Source organism: Zingiber officinale, chromosome 9B, assembly GCF_018446385.1.
Source record: "Zingiber officinale cultivar Zhangliang chromosome 9B, Zo_v1.1, whole genome shotgun sequence".
Lineage (NCBI taxonomy): Eukaryota > Viridiplantae > Streptophyta > Magnoliopsida > Zingiberales > Zingiberaceae > Zingiber > Zingiber officinale.
In genome coordinates this window covers 86360783-86378011 of record NC_056003.1, presented here as the reverse complement: position 1 = coordinate 86378011, position 17229 = coordinate 86360783, and the positions used below count along the sequence as shown (strand labels likewise).

Below are 17229 nucleotides of genomic sequence, written 5' to 3'. Positions count from 1 at the left end.
GGACATTCTCAACCTAGATCACTAGGACACAGTTTCCTTCTATAATCAACAATACACACTATAAGTGATATCATTTCCCAACTTATCGGGCTTATTGATTCATAGAACTAAATCTCACCCATTGATAAATTAAAGAAATAAATATCAAATATATGTGCTTGTTATTATATTAGGATTAAGAGCACACACTTCCATAATAACTGAGGTCTTTGTTTGTTTATAAAGTCAGTATAAAAGAAACGACCTCTAATGGTCCTACTCAATACATTCTAAGTGTACTAGTGTAATTATATAGTTAAGATAAACTAATACCTAATTACACTACGACCTTCCAATGGTTTGTTCCTTTCCATTATGGTCGTGAGTTACTATTTATAATTTATAAGGTACTGATAACATGATCCTCTGTGTGTGACACCACACACCATGTTATCTACAATATAAATTAATTGAACAACTATATTTATCATAAATGTAGACATTTGACCAATGTGATTCTTATTTCTAGATAAATGTTTATACCAAAAGCTAGGCTTTTAGTATACACTCTAACAGTTGCAACTACAACGCAGTAACTATACAATAACTACTACATGTTGTAGCAACTACTATGTAGTAGTAGCTACAATATGTAGTAGTTGCTACAACATTGTAGTAGCTAAACCACTTTTAAAAATCAGCACTATAGTGATTATTGCATGCAATCATATGAGAGAAAAATATTATTTATTTTAATTTAAGAGGGAAGAGAGAAAAGTTTTTGTATGCAAATGAGAAAAAGGGATTAAAAAATAGATTTTGATCGTGTCATATAACTCACGTAAAATTTCGCTCACGAAGAATCACTTAACATATCAATTCTCTCTCTCGATATATATATATATATATATATATATATATAATTTTCTCAATTCTAATCGACCAGGCGTATTGTGTCGATTCTTTTGAGTAATATATCTAGAAATACTCGGCGATTCCTTATTGACATCATTTCGGGCACAACCGGTACATTCTAAAATAACTATAACTCTTACATCCTTACCCTTAGCCATAAACCCCCTTTGAATTTTGTATCGGCTTAACTCTTACATTTTCGATCCGAGCTGAAGAAGAAAACAAAAATAAATTAAATAGAAGTTACTAACTAGAAATAGAATTTTCTAAAAATTTCGTTGCAATTATCATTAAATTCTTATTTATTCAAATTTAAAAATTAATATTAATGTAATTGTAATTAAGTAAAAAATTTCATTTTATATTTTATAGAGTAATAAAATAATAATTTTATTTTATGAAGTAATAATTAAGTATATATATATATACATGGAGGCTAACCTCTAAAATATTCATTTGTATTGTTCTACGTTTACAGCCAATTTATCACTAAAGTATTTTTTTTTCTTCTAAATATTAGAGCAAAAAAATCAGATTAGATTTATATCGGTAAAAAAAAATCAGATTATTACGTAATACCTGTTTTGCCAGGTTAAGTTATTAGATTGGATGTGCAATATTAGATACACAATAATAAATAGCCGAAAATCTATATCACCATAAAATTTTCCTAATTCTGTTCCAATCATCTCTTCAATGTTTAATTTCCATGACTAACTCCCCCAAATCTTTAACTGATTTCCTAATTTTTAGATTTTTTCTTAAAATACTCCCTTTATACACCTATATATATATATATATATATATATATATATATATATCTTATCGATCAATTACGATCGATCGGAATCCATGGCCACGACGGCGAAGGGACCGAAATGCAGCCACTCCTCTTGCGGCTCCTACGACATCAACGGCATCCGCTCCCTCTGCAGACTACAGCCAGTGCATTCGAGAGCACATGGGCCCGCAGCTGCCGTCGTTCGCCGAGAGGCTCGAGCGCTTCACTGCCCTCGCCGCCGCGAAGCCGCGTGGCTGCTCCCCCTGCCCGTCGCCGTCGACTTTCTCGTCCACCGTGAAAGTGGAAACGGAGCAGGAGGAGGAGCGGTGGCGTCTGCGGAAGTCGACGGGCCCGCTCAGTGACACCTCCGTGGCGCCGCACCTCCGCCGACAGCCGCCAGCGCCGCCCGTTTGAGCGCGATTCCTGAAAGGTTTATAGGAAAACAGGGCAAAGGGCGACTGTTCTTATGCTGTGATTTGAATTGTGTGTTTATATATATATAAGAGCTTTTGGAAAGAAGATATTTATTTATTTTTACAGAAGCACAACAATTATTTTATATTTAGAGAAGTTTTTTATATTTAAAATTAATATATATTTGTGATATAAAGTATTTATTTTATTTTATTTATTGTGATGTACAATTATATTATATTAAAGTTTTTATTTTTTAAAAAATTTAGTTTAGTTTAAATCAAGTTGCTTATAATTATTTTAATTAGTTACCATAACATAGATATTTAATATTTAATAAATAGCACAATAATATAGTAATTAGTAAATATTGATTAAATAATGTTTTTTCAATATATGTTTGTTAAGGGAAATGAGATTATATATTTGTTAAGGTTTGGGTTGACTGCACGTGGTGTAGTTTCTATAAAGAATATGACCTGATCTGGGGAGGGACTGACAGAGGCCTGGTATATATTTAATAAGGTAATCAATGTAAAAATAGTTAAGTCTTAATTGAAAATAAACTATTAAAATGATTGTTCTTTTTTTTAAAAAAAATATTTTGTTCAAATTTAATTTCATTTTTATTTATATTTTTAAATTTATTTAGTTGGTTAAAGAGCATGTAATATATTATATGTTGCTTGTTTGTTCATTTTCTAAAATTTCTTTATTACTTTTATAAATTTAATAAGGTTTTTATTGATAAAACTTAGGTGACGTTTGGTTTAGAAGTTTGAGAATGAGGGAATGGATTCATTCCTAAATTTTGTGTTTGGTTGATGGGAATAAAATCAAGATTTTGGAATGAAACCCAGAAATTTGGGTATGGATTAAACCCACCCTCTCCCTTGGATTTTGATGGAATGAGAATAAAAATTGAGTTATGGACGAAAATACCCTTAGTATATTTGTTCAATTTTTCTTTCATTTCACTTGTTCTCTCTCATCATACATTCTCTCTTCTTATTCTATCATCACATTTTCTCTCTCAACATACTTTCTCTCTCCTTATTCTCGCTCATCACACATTCTACCATTTTCTCTCTCCATTCTCTCTCATCACACACATACTCTCTCATATTTTCTCTCTTCATTCTCTCCTCATTTTTTCATCATACTTTCTCTCTCATCAATCTTTCTCTCTCTTCAATCTCTCTTACCATACTCTCTCTCTTCATATTTTATCTCATCACACTTTCTCGCTCTTTATTCTCTTCCATCACACTCTCTCTCCTCATTCTCTCTGATTACACATTCTCTACCATTTTCTCTCTATATTCTCTCTCATCACACACACACTCTCTCATTATTTTCTCTCTCTTCATTCTCTTCTCATTTTTTCACCATACTTTCTCTCTCCTCAATCTTTCTTACCATACTCTCTCTCTCTCTCTCCATATTTTTCCTCATCACACTTTCTCTTTCTTCGTTCTCTTCCATCATACTCTCTCTCCTCATTTTCTCTTATCACACTTTCTCACTCTTTATTTTTTCCCATCACACTTTCTCTCTCATCACATTTTCTCATCATACTTTCTCTTCTCAATCTCTCATTTTTTCTCATCACACTTTCTCTCTCTTCATTTTTCCCATAACTCTTTCTCTCTCAACACACTTTTTCTCTTCTTAATCTCTCCTATCATGCTCTATCTCCTCATTTTCTCTCATCATACTTTCCCTCTCTTCATTTTTTCCCATCACACTTTCTCTCTCATCATATGTTTATCTCACATTCAACTTTATCTTCCGTCTAATTTTTTCTCTTATTTTCCTCTAAGAGTAAAAAAGAAATTTAAGTTTATTCCGATTGAAAATATTCAACTAATCAAACATTATTTTTAGGAATGATACCCAAGTTCATACTCATTCTCATTCTATAGTACTATGAAGTATTTATTCATATACACTATTAATGATTTATAATTTTTTTCATGAATATTAATAAATTACACATATATTCAAATTAAATCTATTAAATTTAATGAATGATATATTGAACAAGACTTCATACTTATAATCCTAGACGTTTTTAATCTCTTGGCCCATGCTTACAGATTCATTCTTCTTGAATTATTTCACATTAAAATATTTTTTAAAAATAAAATAAAATAAAATAATTTGAACACACATTTTTACAATCAAACATAAGAATAAAAATTATTGACGCATATATTCCATTCCCTGAAAAAGCGTGAAGCATGTATATAAACCATATTCCATTTCTTCTGTATTTAAATTCTGCAACAGTCATTTTTTATTCTTACTCAATTTTATTCTCACTCGATTCTATCCTCCACGTAATTAATCACGACTAACAGTGTTTTATTCGTACGCGATAAATTAATACTTCATGAAATAAATACCAACACTTTTTAGAATTATTCATGTCTTGTAATTCTTTTCAGGAGCAATATTTCATTGAATGATTCCATAAATATTTATTCTTAGTACTTCAATCTTTTAATATAAAACTAATATTATTTTGAGAATAATAATAATAAATAAATAAAAGAAAATGGAAGGAAAGAAAAAGAAAATGATGAGATTTAGTAATTTGATCCGTTACTGAAAATTAAACCTACTTCCTCGGGAGACCATACGCATTGCATGCACTGAAATTAATTGCACTACCCTGAAGTTTAAGACTCAGTCCTACTTGCCATATAAATGGATGTCGCTGTGGCCCCAGGAGGGCCCCTGAGAGATTGGCTAATTAAAGTGTGGATGCGCGGGAAGGTCGCGAGGTGCAGCAAAGTCAGAATGGCATGGGAGTAAATAGTGTGAACTCGAGGTGGAGTTTTATTTGTATCTGGAGTAGTCTGCGATGGTCTATAAAAGGCAGATGGCCTCACCGCCTCACCGGTGAAGCGCAGAGAGAGAGAGAGAGAGGCAAACGAGGAAGGGGAAGAGGAGCAAAACGTGGGAAGAGACGCATCATTGGCGATTTCTTCTCCTCCTCCTCCTCCTCTTCTTTCTACTAGGTATGTACGCCCTGTTATCGATTTGTTTTTTATTCTTTTTATTTTATTTTATCTGTTCTTGTTTTGATGATTCCCTCTCGTCGATCCATGGTTTGTTGATTTGATCTCCGTTTGATCTGATCTCGTTTCTCTTTCGGCTCCTAGGGTTTTTATTTGGAGTTAGCGAGCAGGAAAGATGACGGTGAGCCAGAACACCATCCGCAACGTCATCGGAGTGATAGGTATATATTAATTGGTTCATTGCACTTGATGTTTATTAATCGAACGGATCGGATTTACCTATTTCATAAATCTTCGTCTCTAGTTCAACAAAGAAGAACTCGATGATTGTTGGGTTTCCTGTTTAAATCTATGACTAAATTATATATTCGTCAGTAAAAAAAAAGAAAGGCTTTTCTCCGTCAGACGATGAAAAATGGCCAGTAAATTAATCTTGTATTGGTTTTTAGAACTTGTGGAAAGTTAAAAGGGGATCGTGTAGTCTCATCAGTGCTTTCCATTCGATTTCTCTCTATATATTGTATATATGGAAAAGGAAAATGAGATTTAATTATTTGTTAAGGTTTGAGTTCATTGCACTTGATGTTAATTATAATACGACGAAGAAAAACTCGATGCTAGGGCAATATTCGCTTGCTACCAAAAAACAAATCTCTTGCTAATTGCCAGAATTTGGCATGCATAAGTAAAATGACCAAAATTAATCTTGTGTTGATCTCTCTCTCTCTCTCTCTCTATTTTTTTAAAAAAGGGGGCTGGATGCCATCTGGCGCAATGTATTAAAAATTATAATTTTGAGAAAGCAAGATATATGAGGACGAAATAGTTGTAAATGATTTCCATCCGATATTTGTGACATTTACTCTGTTTTACTTATGTTATCATCTAAATACTTCATGTTCCCAATCCTAGACATATATTATCTCTAATTTGCCCATTCTAGATATCTAAATTAGCTAGATTTATCCATTATATATATTTGCTAATTGAATACATAAACTAAAATAAATGCTGAAAGAAACAATGTATATATGTGCATTGCATGAACCATGTTACTTTTAATACATATGTAACTTTATGTATACACACACATATGGTAATTTTGAAATGATTTTCTTGTTAACTTCGATTTTGCTTTATAGGCAATATCATCTCTTTTGGTTTGTTCCTGTCACCTATGTAAGTTCCTACATCTAAATTTAATTTGTCTGTTTCGTTTTATTTATTTTGTTCTTTTGTATGTTTGATCAGAGACTTTAAATTTATGTTTGGCTTGTGTTGTCTCATATACCTCTACAGGCCAACATTTGTTAAAATTTTTAAGAAGAAAGCAGTGGAAGATTTTTCCCCGATCCCCTACCTTGCAACAACTCTCAACTGCATGTTTTGGATTTTCTATGGCCTCCCTTTTGTCCATCCTAACAGCATTCTCGTTTCCACTATTAATGGCATCGGTTTAGCCTTTGAGGTCTTCTACCTCTCTATTTTCTTTGCCTATGCTAGTCGTCAAGGTCGTGTAAGTATAATATGACCATTTTTTTTTTCATGAAGATATTATTTATTACCTCTTGAATCTTTCTTAATTCAGACTTTCATTAAATTTAGTTGAAGGTTGCCATGGTATTGATAGTTGAAATTGTGTTCACTGCTGTGGTTGCAACTTTGGTGCTTCACTTTGCCCACACTCATGAGAAGAGGTCCTTTATTGTGGGTATCCTTTGCATCATCTTTGGAATTTGCATGTATGTCTCTCCTCTTTCAGTCATGGTAAGAACAATCTTATTATCATTGTTTCCTATTCAATCGTTAGATCGTCATTTCTTCCTACAAGCACAGCTCCTCTCTTCGACTTCTAATCATAACTCTGGGTTCTTGATGATTAATTACCAATGAAAAACTGTCAATTAATTACCTAGTTTTATGTTATGGTACATTGGACAACTGAAAGTGAACCTTTCATACATGCAAGTATTATGCTTGCATAGGTAACCATGCAGCCCCAAAATCTAGCTCAAGATCTAGAAAATAATATTTTTCATATTCTCCCTTGTGGAGTTTCTTTTGATATTTCAATTTTCATTTCAAATGACTTTGGCATGATATATACTTAAACTGTTGCAGAAACTTGTGATCCAAACCAAAAGTGTAGAGTACATGCCCTTCACACTCTCCCTTGTAAGCTTCCTTAACGGAATTTGTTGGACCACCTATTCTTTCCTGCCATTTGACATCAACCTTTTCGTAAGTATCACTACTTTTTGATAGATTTTAAACTCACCGGGTTGATCGATCTAAACTTCTTTTCTTGCCTTGCAGATTCCTAATGGTATGGGTGCTCTTTTCGCCTTTGCTCAATTGGTTCTCTACGGTTGCTACTACAAATCCACACCAAAGAAGGGTAGCAAAGCTGAGGTCGAGATGCCCACTGTATCTCCTTGATGTCATGATTTTCCTTTTTTGAAAGAAAAGACAAATAAAATTTTCACTATAAACTTTCGTTTTGTCTCTCGTTCTCTTGAACCTGTTCAACTACAGATTGCATTCTTTTTTTGTCATTCTTTTTATGAAATACAGATTGCATTCTTATGTCTGTTTGAAACGTGCCGTCTTTATTTGGCTTTCGTAAGCCTCTTCCAGTTATATAATACAATTACATTTTTTTTTATCATTTGAAAAAAAACATAAAAAATTTAGAAAAATATTGGCAAACATTTTTATATATACTATTTTTTATAATTATACTTTATATAAAATAATTATTCATGAGCATTGTATTTTAGGAAGGCCAATCCTCTGGTAAAAAAAATAATGGATCAAGAAATAGATCATTTATAATTGTGGTCATATTGTGACCGTGATTTGATTATAATTGGTTGTGATTTCTTCCTCTGTATATCATTCTCCCATGTTATACTTTGGATCGGGGTGGGTGACCGGAGGCGGCCGATAGTAGGTAAGTGGCCAGGTAGCCTAGTGCCGAGCGAAGGCGATCTCCGGGTGGCTTTCAGTCACCCGTCCCGATCTAAACTATAATATAAGGGACGGTAAATTCAGGAAGGGATCATAATTAATTGTAGTCGGAACACGGTCACAATCCAACCTTAATTACAAGTGGCCCATAGAAAGTGGAGTAGGAGATTTGGGCTCGTATTTCACACACTTTAATCTAATTTTGCCGGGGCCAATGATACGAAAATTTTCTTCTCAATTTTGTAGGCGTAATCAACTGTCCGCTGTGAGTATTTTTTGATTTATTCTCGCAGTGGGTAGAATTATAAGTTGGATATCTAGTGTCATCTACAAATTAAATTATTATTTTATAATTTAAAAAATATAAATGAATTTTATAACATTAAATTTGATATATTTGAGTTTTTATAATTATATTTTATATAAAATAATAAACAAATTTATACATGAACATTGTTTATGATATTATTCATCAAACTGATATTGTTCATCAAACTTAATGAAATGAGTTTTCAAACTCATGTATAAAATGTATTGCTGGATACTAGATTTCTGTCATATAAAGTATGAGCCATTCTGAAGGAGCCGCTAAAGTTGTTAAGCCGACGAATCCACTTTACTCATTTCAAATCAATTTTTTGTTATAATAGAACGAACCTAAACCAACTTTACATTAAAGAATATTTTTGTTTATTTACAACCCTAAATCTAAACGTGGCGGAATCAAATAGCTTTAATTTTTTCAAAAATAATGACGGAGCAATTAAAAACTATATAACATTCGATTTAGCCGAATTGGACAGGTTTTGTTGGCCAGGTTTAATTGACTCCAACAGTTTTTTGTGATGTTTTTATTGATTTATTTAATTGTATTATCCTGGGTGTCTGGTCTTTGGTAAGATAAACGCTTTCTTCTCAATTAGTTAAAATTGAGTCCTTATTTAATAAAAACTTTGATTGTAAATTAACAACCGATTAAAATACATCGGTTGTTAATATAAGATTTAATAATGAAAATTATAATTAATTATAAATTAATTGTGAAATTTATTTCGATCATTAATTAATGTAAATTAATGATGAAAATTATTTCAATTATTAATTAGGGTAAAATAACGACTACTTAATAATAATGATGGTTAAATTAGTAACCAATTATAATTTTTTATCATAATTTAATGATAAAATTAATTTCATCACTAAATGAACAATCAATTTTAAAGTCGATCAATTAATGACTACAAATTTATTCATATTATCTATTATTTGGAGTCAAGATCCCACTAGGCTAACATACTTTTATGCAAAATGTTTTGGCAAGTAAATAAAGGAGATCCTATGGGCTGATGATCTAGATGTAAATCTTCATCCAACCAATTGTGTTTGGTAAAGTTCATGTAAACATAAAGAAATTGATGTACATTATTTTGTTGATTGGAGTAAAAGGTAATAACATTCATTCCAAATGGTCTAATATTGCTAACCTCTAGATTAGATATAAATAGATAAATGATGGAGGTATTTTGTGATAGTCCTTTATAAAAAAAAGGGTCAAACACCTTACTAACTCATGGACTATGCAAGAAATGTTAATTATGATAAGGTTAATTATTTATTATGTTAGAATAATTATATAGATTAAAAATATTCTTCATTTCTACCCGTTCATTAAAATATATGAGGAAATTAAAGGTGCTTAATCAAATTCTATTATTTCTAATGTGTAGCATTTATCTTCTACTTTAGTTTATTATTGAATTACTTAGATATGATTTTTTCTTTCCCTATTGTTAATTAATTAATTCTTATGCAGTATAACAAGTTGCCTCTTCTAAATGCGTAAGGTTAAATTATATTTATTTATTTGTAGTTTTTAAGATAATTTATTTTTTTTTTCTTTTTTATTTAGGGTTCAGAGTCTCTTAACTTAGTTATATAAAGTTTTATATTTTATATTTTTAACATTTTTTTTTAATTTAATAATATGACTAATTTTTTATCTTAATTTCTATATGATATTAGAACCTACATCTTCATGACTTTAGTAGTTTGATTAAAAAATTATTAATTTGATCCACAGTTTTCAAAGATCAAATTCAACGATGAGTTCGCTAGGGGTCCCGGGGGGCACCCCTGCTCGAGGTTTGGGACAAAGGTATCCATACAATTTAGTTATTCTAAGCACTATTTGTTCTATTACCATATATAGTCGTACATATGCTTTATAGAAATCTAATCCATACATGTTTAAGTAATTTCAACAATTTCTTGCTTTACAACCCTTTATCATGTTAGCTTTTTCTCACATAGGTTTGCCATTGTCTGATATTTCAAGTATATCTTTATCCTTATGAGTTTTGGACTTTATTACCTCCTATCATATGTCATCTAATTTATCATCTTTTGTTTCTTTTTCTCTTAGTTCATCTATATCTATTGTGACTACTGATGATACTCCTATGTCATTAGTAGGTGTTGGTTCAATTGTTATAACTTATTTATCTCTTACTGATATTTATTATATTCTGAATCATACTTTAAATCTTATTTCTATTAGTCAAGTATATGACTTTGGATATATAGTCTTTTTTTCTTTATCCAATTGTTATGTTTAGGATTCGTGATCTCAAAGGCTGATTGTGATAGGCCATAGACAATGAGGATTCTATATTTTGGATCAATTCAAAGTACCAGAAGTTGTAGCTTCAAATATGGATTTATCATCTTTTCATTTGAGTTATTCATCTTCTGATTTTTATTTGTGGCATTTTCGTTTAGGTAATGTTTCAACGTCTCTATTTAGCTTCTACCGGAGTATTAGGACTTTTAAAAAGTTATGATATTTCTGATTATAATGATTGTAAACAGACCAAATTTCCTACCTTACTTTTTCTAAAAGTCTTTCTTCTTATTCTCCATTTGATCTTATCTATTTTGATGTGTGGGAACCCCCTCCTATTTCTACAAAAGGGAGTCAAGGTATTATGTTTTATTTATTAATAATAACACAAGTTTGATTATTTTACCATTTTAACAACTTTGGAGTTGTTATGAAAACTAAACATTCTAGTATCATAAAGTGTTTTTTGTTATGATTTTTTTTTGAGGGGGGGGGGGGGGGGGGGGGAATACACTTTGAATCATTTTTCATGTTTACTTACTTTTGATGATATTATTCATCAAAGCTCAAGTATAAATACTCCTGATCATAATGTGACTAAATAGAAACATTGACATCTTGTTGAAATAACTCGCTCATTTTTATTATCTATCAGTGTTCCTATTACCTTTTGAGGGAAGCAATTCTTACCGCTAATCATGTGATTAATAGAATTCCAATCTCATACAATTTAGCCTTGTTACCTTTTGAAAATTGTATGAGCATTCTCCTATCTATTCCTCTTTACGTGTATTTGGTTGCACTTGCTTCATCTTTTGTCTATATGTCAAGCATAATAAGTTAGTCCTTCGGTATGCTTTTTGTGTCTTTTTGGGTTATGGTGTTGGTCAAAAGTGATATCGTTGCTTTGATCTTGTTAGTAAAAAATTATGTCTCTCATCATATTGTGTTTCCTGAGCATATTTCATTTTTTATATTTTGATTAGTTCGTATAATATGACAAAGTTAGATTTATTTTGCATTGATCCTTTCACCTAGGGGTGATCGCGGATCGGGTTGGTTCAGTTATTAGGGTAAAAAACTATCCGACCATACTAGATCAGATAATACAATATCAAAACCTACATCCGATCCTATATCCGACGGTTATTATGTATCAGATATCCGACGGGTTGTAAGTTATTTGGATATCCGACCCTATATCCAATGAAATATAAAATATAAATATAAAATAACAAAAAAATAAAATATTTTAAAATGATAATAGACATTATTCATTACACGTTGTAGCAGCTAATCGTCAGTAGCCGCTACAACGTGTAGCAGCTTATCGGCAGTAGCTAGTATAACATGTAGCAACTTATCGACAGTAATTGCTATAAATAGGGGTGATCGCGGATCGAGTTGGTTCGGTTATTAGGATAAAAAATTATCCAGCCCTACTAGATCGGATAATGCAATATCAGGACCCTACGTCCGATCCTATATCTGATGGTTTTTTTTTTTGTTCAGTTTGGGTCGGTATAAGTGGATTGATCAATTTGACGGATTACCTGCTCACCCCTACTTTCACCTATAGTTCATACTAGTAGTTTAACTGAATATGATATACTTTTTCTTTCAATCATTTTTTTTTGAGATTATGAAAGATCCTCTCCACCATCCTCATCTTCATTTCTGAGATTTTGGTACCACGTGAATCCAAATTTGGGATGTCATTCAATGATACAAAGGATTCCCCGTTCTGTTTCATATCGTATTTAAAAGCTTGGAACTCAATTATTCCCAATCAAATATGATAAGGAAAATCTTAGGTAATTTCCACTAAAAAAATGTGTAAATGCTAACAGTGGTCATCTTGAAGTTGATGGGAGAATATAGCAAATTTAACTAATTGTTTTTTTTTTTTTTCCATTTATGTGGAATTTCCCTTTACTGCTATAATTTTTATGGAATATGAAAGTCAAATCTAAATTTTAAATATTATCTATTGTTTTCATTCAACATGGTTGTTCATCTAATTGTTACACAAGATGTTTTTTTTTGTTAGGTTTCTGTTGTACATATTTATGAAACGATTCTAACTAGATGACTAATAGAGTTTGAAAGCACCGAGTTTGGTAGCTTAACTGTAAGCTTTCATCTACTTGAACAAATGTTAAATAATGTTGATATAGCTTATTGTGTTGTGTAACTGATTTCACTTTCATGCATATTTTGTGGTGTTTATTTTACTTTAATTTAATGGCAAATAACCTATAAATTCAGTTCTTTGATTGCCAAAATCATTTGTTTTGTGAATCATGATTTAAAATTTCATTTTAAGTTGGGATTTCTATCCCTAATCGGAACAAGAGAATTTCATGCCATATTAGGGCATGTCGAGATGCTGTGCCAGATGCATTAAAGCATGGGAATAGAGGAGGAATAAGGAATGTGATCACATTCTTCTTGTTCAACTCTCGCTTGATTGTTCATGATCTTGTCAGATCCTCCTAATGTTAAAGAAGTTGGAACATGAAGAAGCTTGGTAGAACTCAGAACTCAGATTCCTTTCCTTGTGACATAGAAGGCCGATCAGCACATAGGAGGAGGCATCGTTCGCGCCAATCATTTTCCATCATGCTCTATTCCAAACCCCCTTGGAGATAACCCAAACAAATCAAGAACGGGGATACATGCCTGTTCGGGATGCACGAAAAGGCAAGGCGTCCCGAGACAACACGTTGTCTAAACGGATCAATCGAAAGTTCTCCGAGGAGATATTACAAGATCCTCTACCCAGACACTATACCCCACCGGCGATCGGGTCATACAACGGATCGACCGATCTGGATGACCATCTGGATAGGTTCGATAATGAAGCTACCTTACAATAGTACACAGATGGGGTGAAGTGCCGAGTCTTTCTTACTACGCTCTCTGGCTCGGCGCAACACTGGTTTAGAAGACTGTCGGACGGATCAATACCCAGCTTCAAGGACTTCCAAGCAGCCTTCTTGCATCATTTCTCAAGCAGCCGATGCTATCAGAAGACGAGCGTCAACCTTTTCTCCCTGAAGCAGGGACCGAAAGAAACGCTTCGAGCCTATATACAACGTTTCAATCAGGTAGCCATGGACATCCCCTCGGTCTCATCCGAGACAATGATGAACGCTTGCACCCAAGGGCTCGTCGAGGGAGATTTCTTCCTATCACTCATCAGGAAGCCGCCCAGGGACTTTGACCACATGCTCAAGAAGGCCAACGAGTATATAAACGTGAAAGAAGCCCAAGCGGCAAGAAGAAAGGAGGCGCCGACCGAACCTCCTGCAACCACTGAGCGCCGACCATCAAGCAACCACCAGCCGCCCAGGGGGCCAAGGGCCGAAGGAGCACGACCACACCAGGAGACTCGAGCACATGTCGTGCAACATGTGGCTTCCGGACAGTCGAAGGCGTCCAAAGGCAAGGTATGGATGCCGATGTTCTGCTCCTTCCACCAGTCGGCAACACACAATACTCGTGACTGCCGCAGTATGACACTGATCGTCAGTCGACCGACCCCGAGAGGATACCGTTGTCATACTCCTTCTCCTGATCGGTGGCACAGACATCAATCCACCGGGCGACGAGAGGACGTGAGAAGATCGCTCAAGCGGCACCATCAACACAAGCGGAAGGATAACGCCGTTCCCTCTCGAGTTTCGGATGATTGAAATAGGCCCTCCGCTCGAGAGGAAGAAAACAGAAGCAATGCCGCCCGAGGAGAGATAAGCATCATCGCCGGTGGGCCGACCGGCGGTAACTCCAACAGAGCCAGGAAATCGTACGCTCGACGGTTGGAGATCCACGCGGTAGGATGTAGCCGAGATAAGGCAGAAGGACCCGAGATCAGCATTGGACCCAGAGACTTAGAGGGAGTGGAGATCCCTCATGACGATGCCTTGATCATCCGAGCGGTGATCGCCAATTATACTATTCATCGAATTTTCATTGATACAGGGAGTTCGGTGAATATTATCTTCAAGAAGGCGTTCGATCAGCTGCAGATCGATCGAGGCGAGCTGCTGCCGATGATGACCCCGCTTTACGGGTTCACAGACAATGAAGTTTTGTTGATTGACCAAACAAGGTTGGCCATCTCGCTCGGAGAGGAGCCACTTAGGAGAACAAGGATCACGAACTTCATCATGATAGATGCACTGTCAGCTTACAACGTCATCCTAGGCCGACCGGCCCTCAACGAGCTCCGGGTAGTAGTGTCTACCTACTGCCAGAAGATAAAATTTTCGGTTGACGACCGGGTGGGGGAAGTCAAAGGCGACCAACTGGCTGCTCGACGATGCTTCGTTGAGATGGTCAAAACTGAAGCAAAAGCCACTAGGAAGAATCCGTGTTTCGAGGTAAACACCATTACTGAAAAGCCTTCTATCCTTGTATACGAAGAAAATGAGGAAGTCCAGATCCATTCTAGTCGGATGGAGGCAACAACCTTTATAGTTGCTATTTGGAAGCAGAGCAGAAGGCGGAGTTGGTCGCCTGCCTCCAACAGAATCATGATGTGTTCGCATGGTCGATACACGAGCTGCCCGACATCTCCCCGAGCGTGGCTCAGCATGAACTACATGTCCGATCGGACGCTCGGCCGGTGAGGCAACGAAAGAGAGATTTCAGCGCCGAGCAGAACCTGATCATCCGCGAAGAGATAGAAAAACTGCTGGAGGCTGGTCATATACGAGAAGTTTAATTTTCGAGTTGGCTCGCCAATGTCGTACTGATCTCCTAGCCAAGCAATAAATGGCAGGTCTACATTGACTTCCGTGATCTGAACAAAGCATGCTCGAAGGACTTCTATCTGCTGCCCCGGATCGACCAGATGGTGGACTCCACCACGGGATGCGAGCTGATCTGCATGCTCGATGCATACCAGGGATATCACCAGGTGCCGCTCGCCCGCGAAGATCAGGAGAAGGTTACCTTCATCACAGTCGACGGGGTGTACTACTACAACGTCATGCCGTTTGGACTAAAGAACGCCGGAGCCACCTACCAGAGGCTGATGAACAAGGTCTTCCGATGGCAGATCAATCGTAACATGGAGGTATACGTCGACGACATATTGATAAAATCCCTCCGAGCTGCTGACCTGTGCGCAAATATCGAGGAGACCTACCAGATGCTCAGAACCTATGGAATAAAACTGAACTCAAGCAAGTGTTTGTTCTGTTGGTTGCTACTCGGAAAACCTAGAGGTTCCACTGTACAAAAATTTTGTACAAAGGTCTGAACCTTTTCCTAGCTACCATGTGTTCTTTTAAATTAAATTTTGGATCACCTGCGGAACTTAACACGTTTGATCCAAAACTTAATCTATTTGTTCTTTTAGGTTTTGACTTGGATCTCCTGCGGAACTTAACACGTTCGACCCAAATCACCTTAAGTTATTAATTCCATTAAATATTAATTTCCATAATCGGTTCCCAGTACTGACGTGGCGAGGCACATGACCTTCTTGGATATGGGAGCAACCACCACCGACTAGACAAAACCTTTTATAGAAATCTAATATTTAATTTCCTAAAATAACTTTAGGTTAACCGAAGAGAACAATCAAATCACAAGGAAAAGAAAAAACAAAAGAACACAACATCGAAAAACATATTCGAAATTCTAGAACGTAAGCCTCTTGCATTTGGTATTATTTCCAAAAATAACTAGTATGATGCGGAAAGGAAAAATACTAGTTATACCTTTTAGAAAGACCTCTTGATCTTCTATCGTATTCCTCTTTTAACCTCGGACGTTGTGTGGGCAACGATCTTCCGAGATGAAAACCACCAAGCACCTTCTTCTTCCTTGCAAGTTTCGGCCATCAAAATATCTTCTAGGATGAAGAGGTTCGGCCACCACCACCATGCTCCAAGGGATGCTAGAAACAAAGCTTTCTTTCTCTCCTTCTTCTTCTTCTTCTCTAAACTTGATCCGGCCACCATATGAGTCTCCACAAGAAAGATGAGGTTCGGCCATCAAAGAGAAGAAAGGAGGAGAGGATGGCCGGCCACCCCAAGGAAGAAAAAGAGAGAGGAAAAATAATAGAGTTATTCACTATGAAGGCACCTCTACCCTCTCTTTTATAATCCTTGGCCTTGGCAAATAAGGAAATTTAAATAAAAATTTCCTTAATTCTTTTGTCATTGATAAGGAAAATTTATTTAATTAAAAACAATTTTATCTCATCAACAATGTGGCCGGCCACTTTAAACCAAGCAAAGGAAATTTAATTCAATCAAGAATTAAAACTTTCCTAATTTGTTTCCGGAAATTTTATAAAAAATTTCTCTAATAATTTTTCCCTTCATGATGATTAATAAAAAGGAAATTTTATAAATTAAAATATTTCTTTTAAACATGTGGATAAAAAGAAAGTTATCTTTAAAAAATTAAAATCTCTTCCAATATACAAATAAGGAAAGATATCTAATCTTTTCTTAATCTTTGTAGAAGCTTTATAAAAGAGATATTTAATTTTTAAACTCTCTTTT

General features: G+C 34.7%; 1 protein-coding gene across 1 annotated transcript; it reads left to right on the top strand.

Moving 5' to 3' along the window:
* The first annotated feature begins 4988 nt into the window (after positions 1-4988).
* LOC122024584 (bidirectional sugar transporter SWEET5-like) lies at positions 4989-7620 on the top strand. Its single transcript, XM_042583238.1, has 7 exons — positions 4989-5115; positions 5260-5336; positions 6258-6294; positions 6415-6631; positions 6721-6882; positions 7237-7356; positions 7432-7620. The coding sequence occupies exons 2-7, from the start codon at positions 5291-5293 to the stop codon at positions 7552-7554; spliced, it is 705 nt and encodes a 234-aa protein (XP_042439172.1). The 5' UTR covers positions 4989-5115; positions 5260-5290; the 3' UTR covers positions 7555-7620.
* The last annotated feature ends 9609 nt before the right edge of the window (positions 7621-17229 follow it).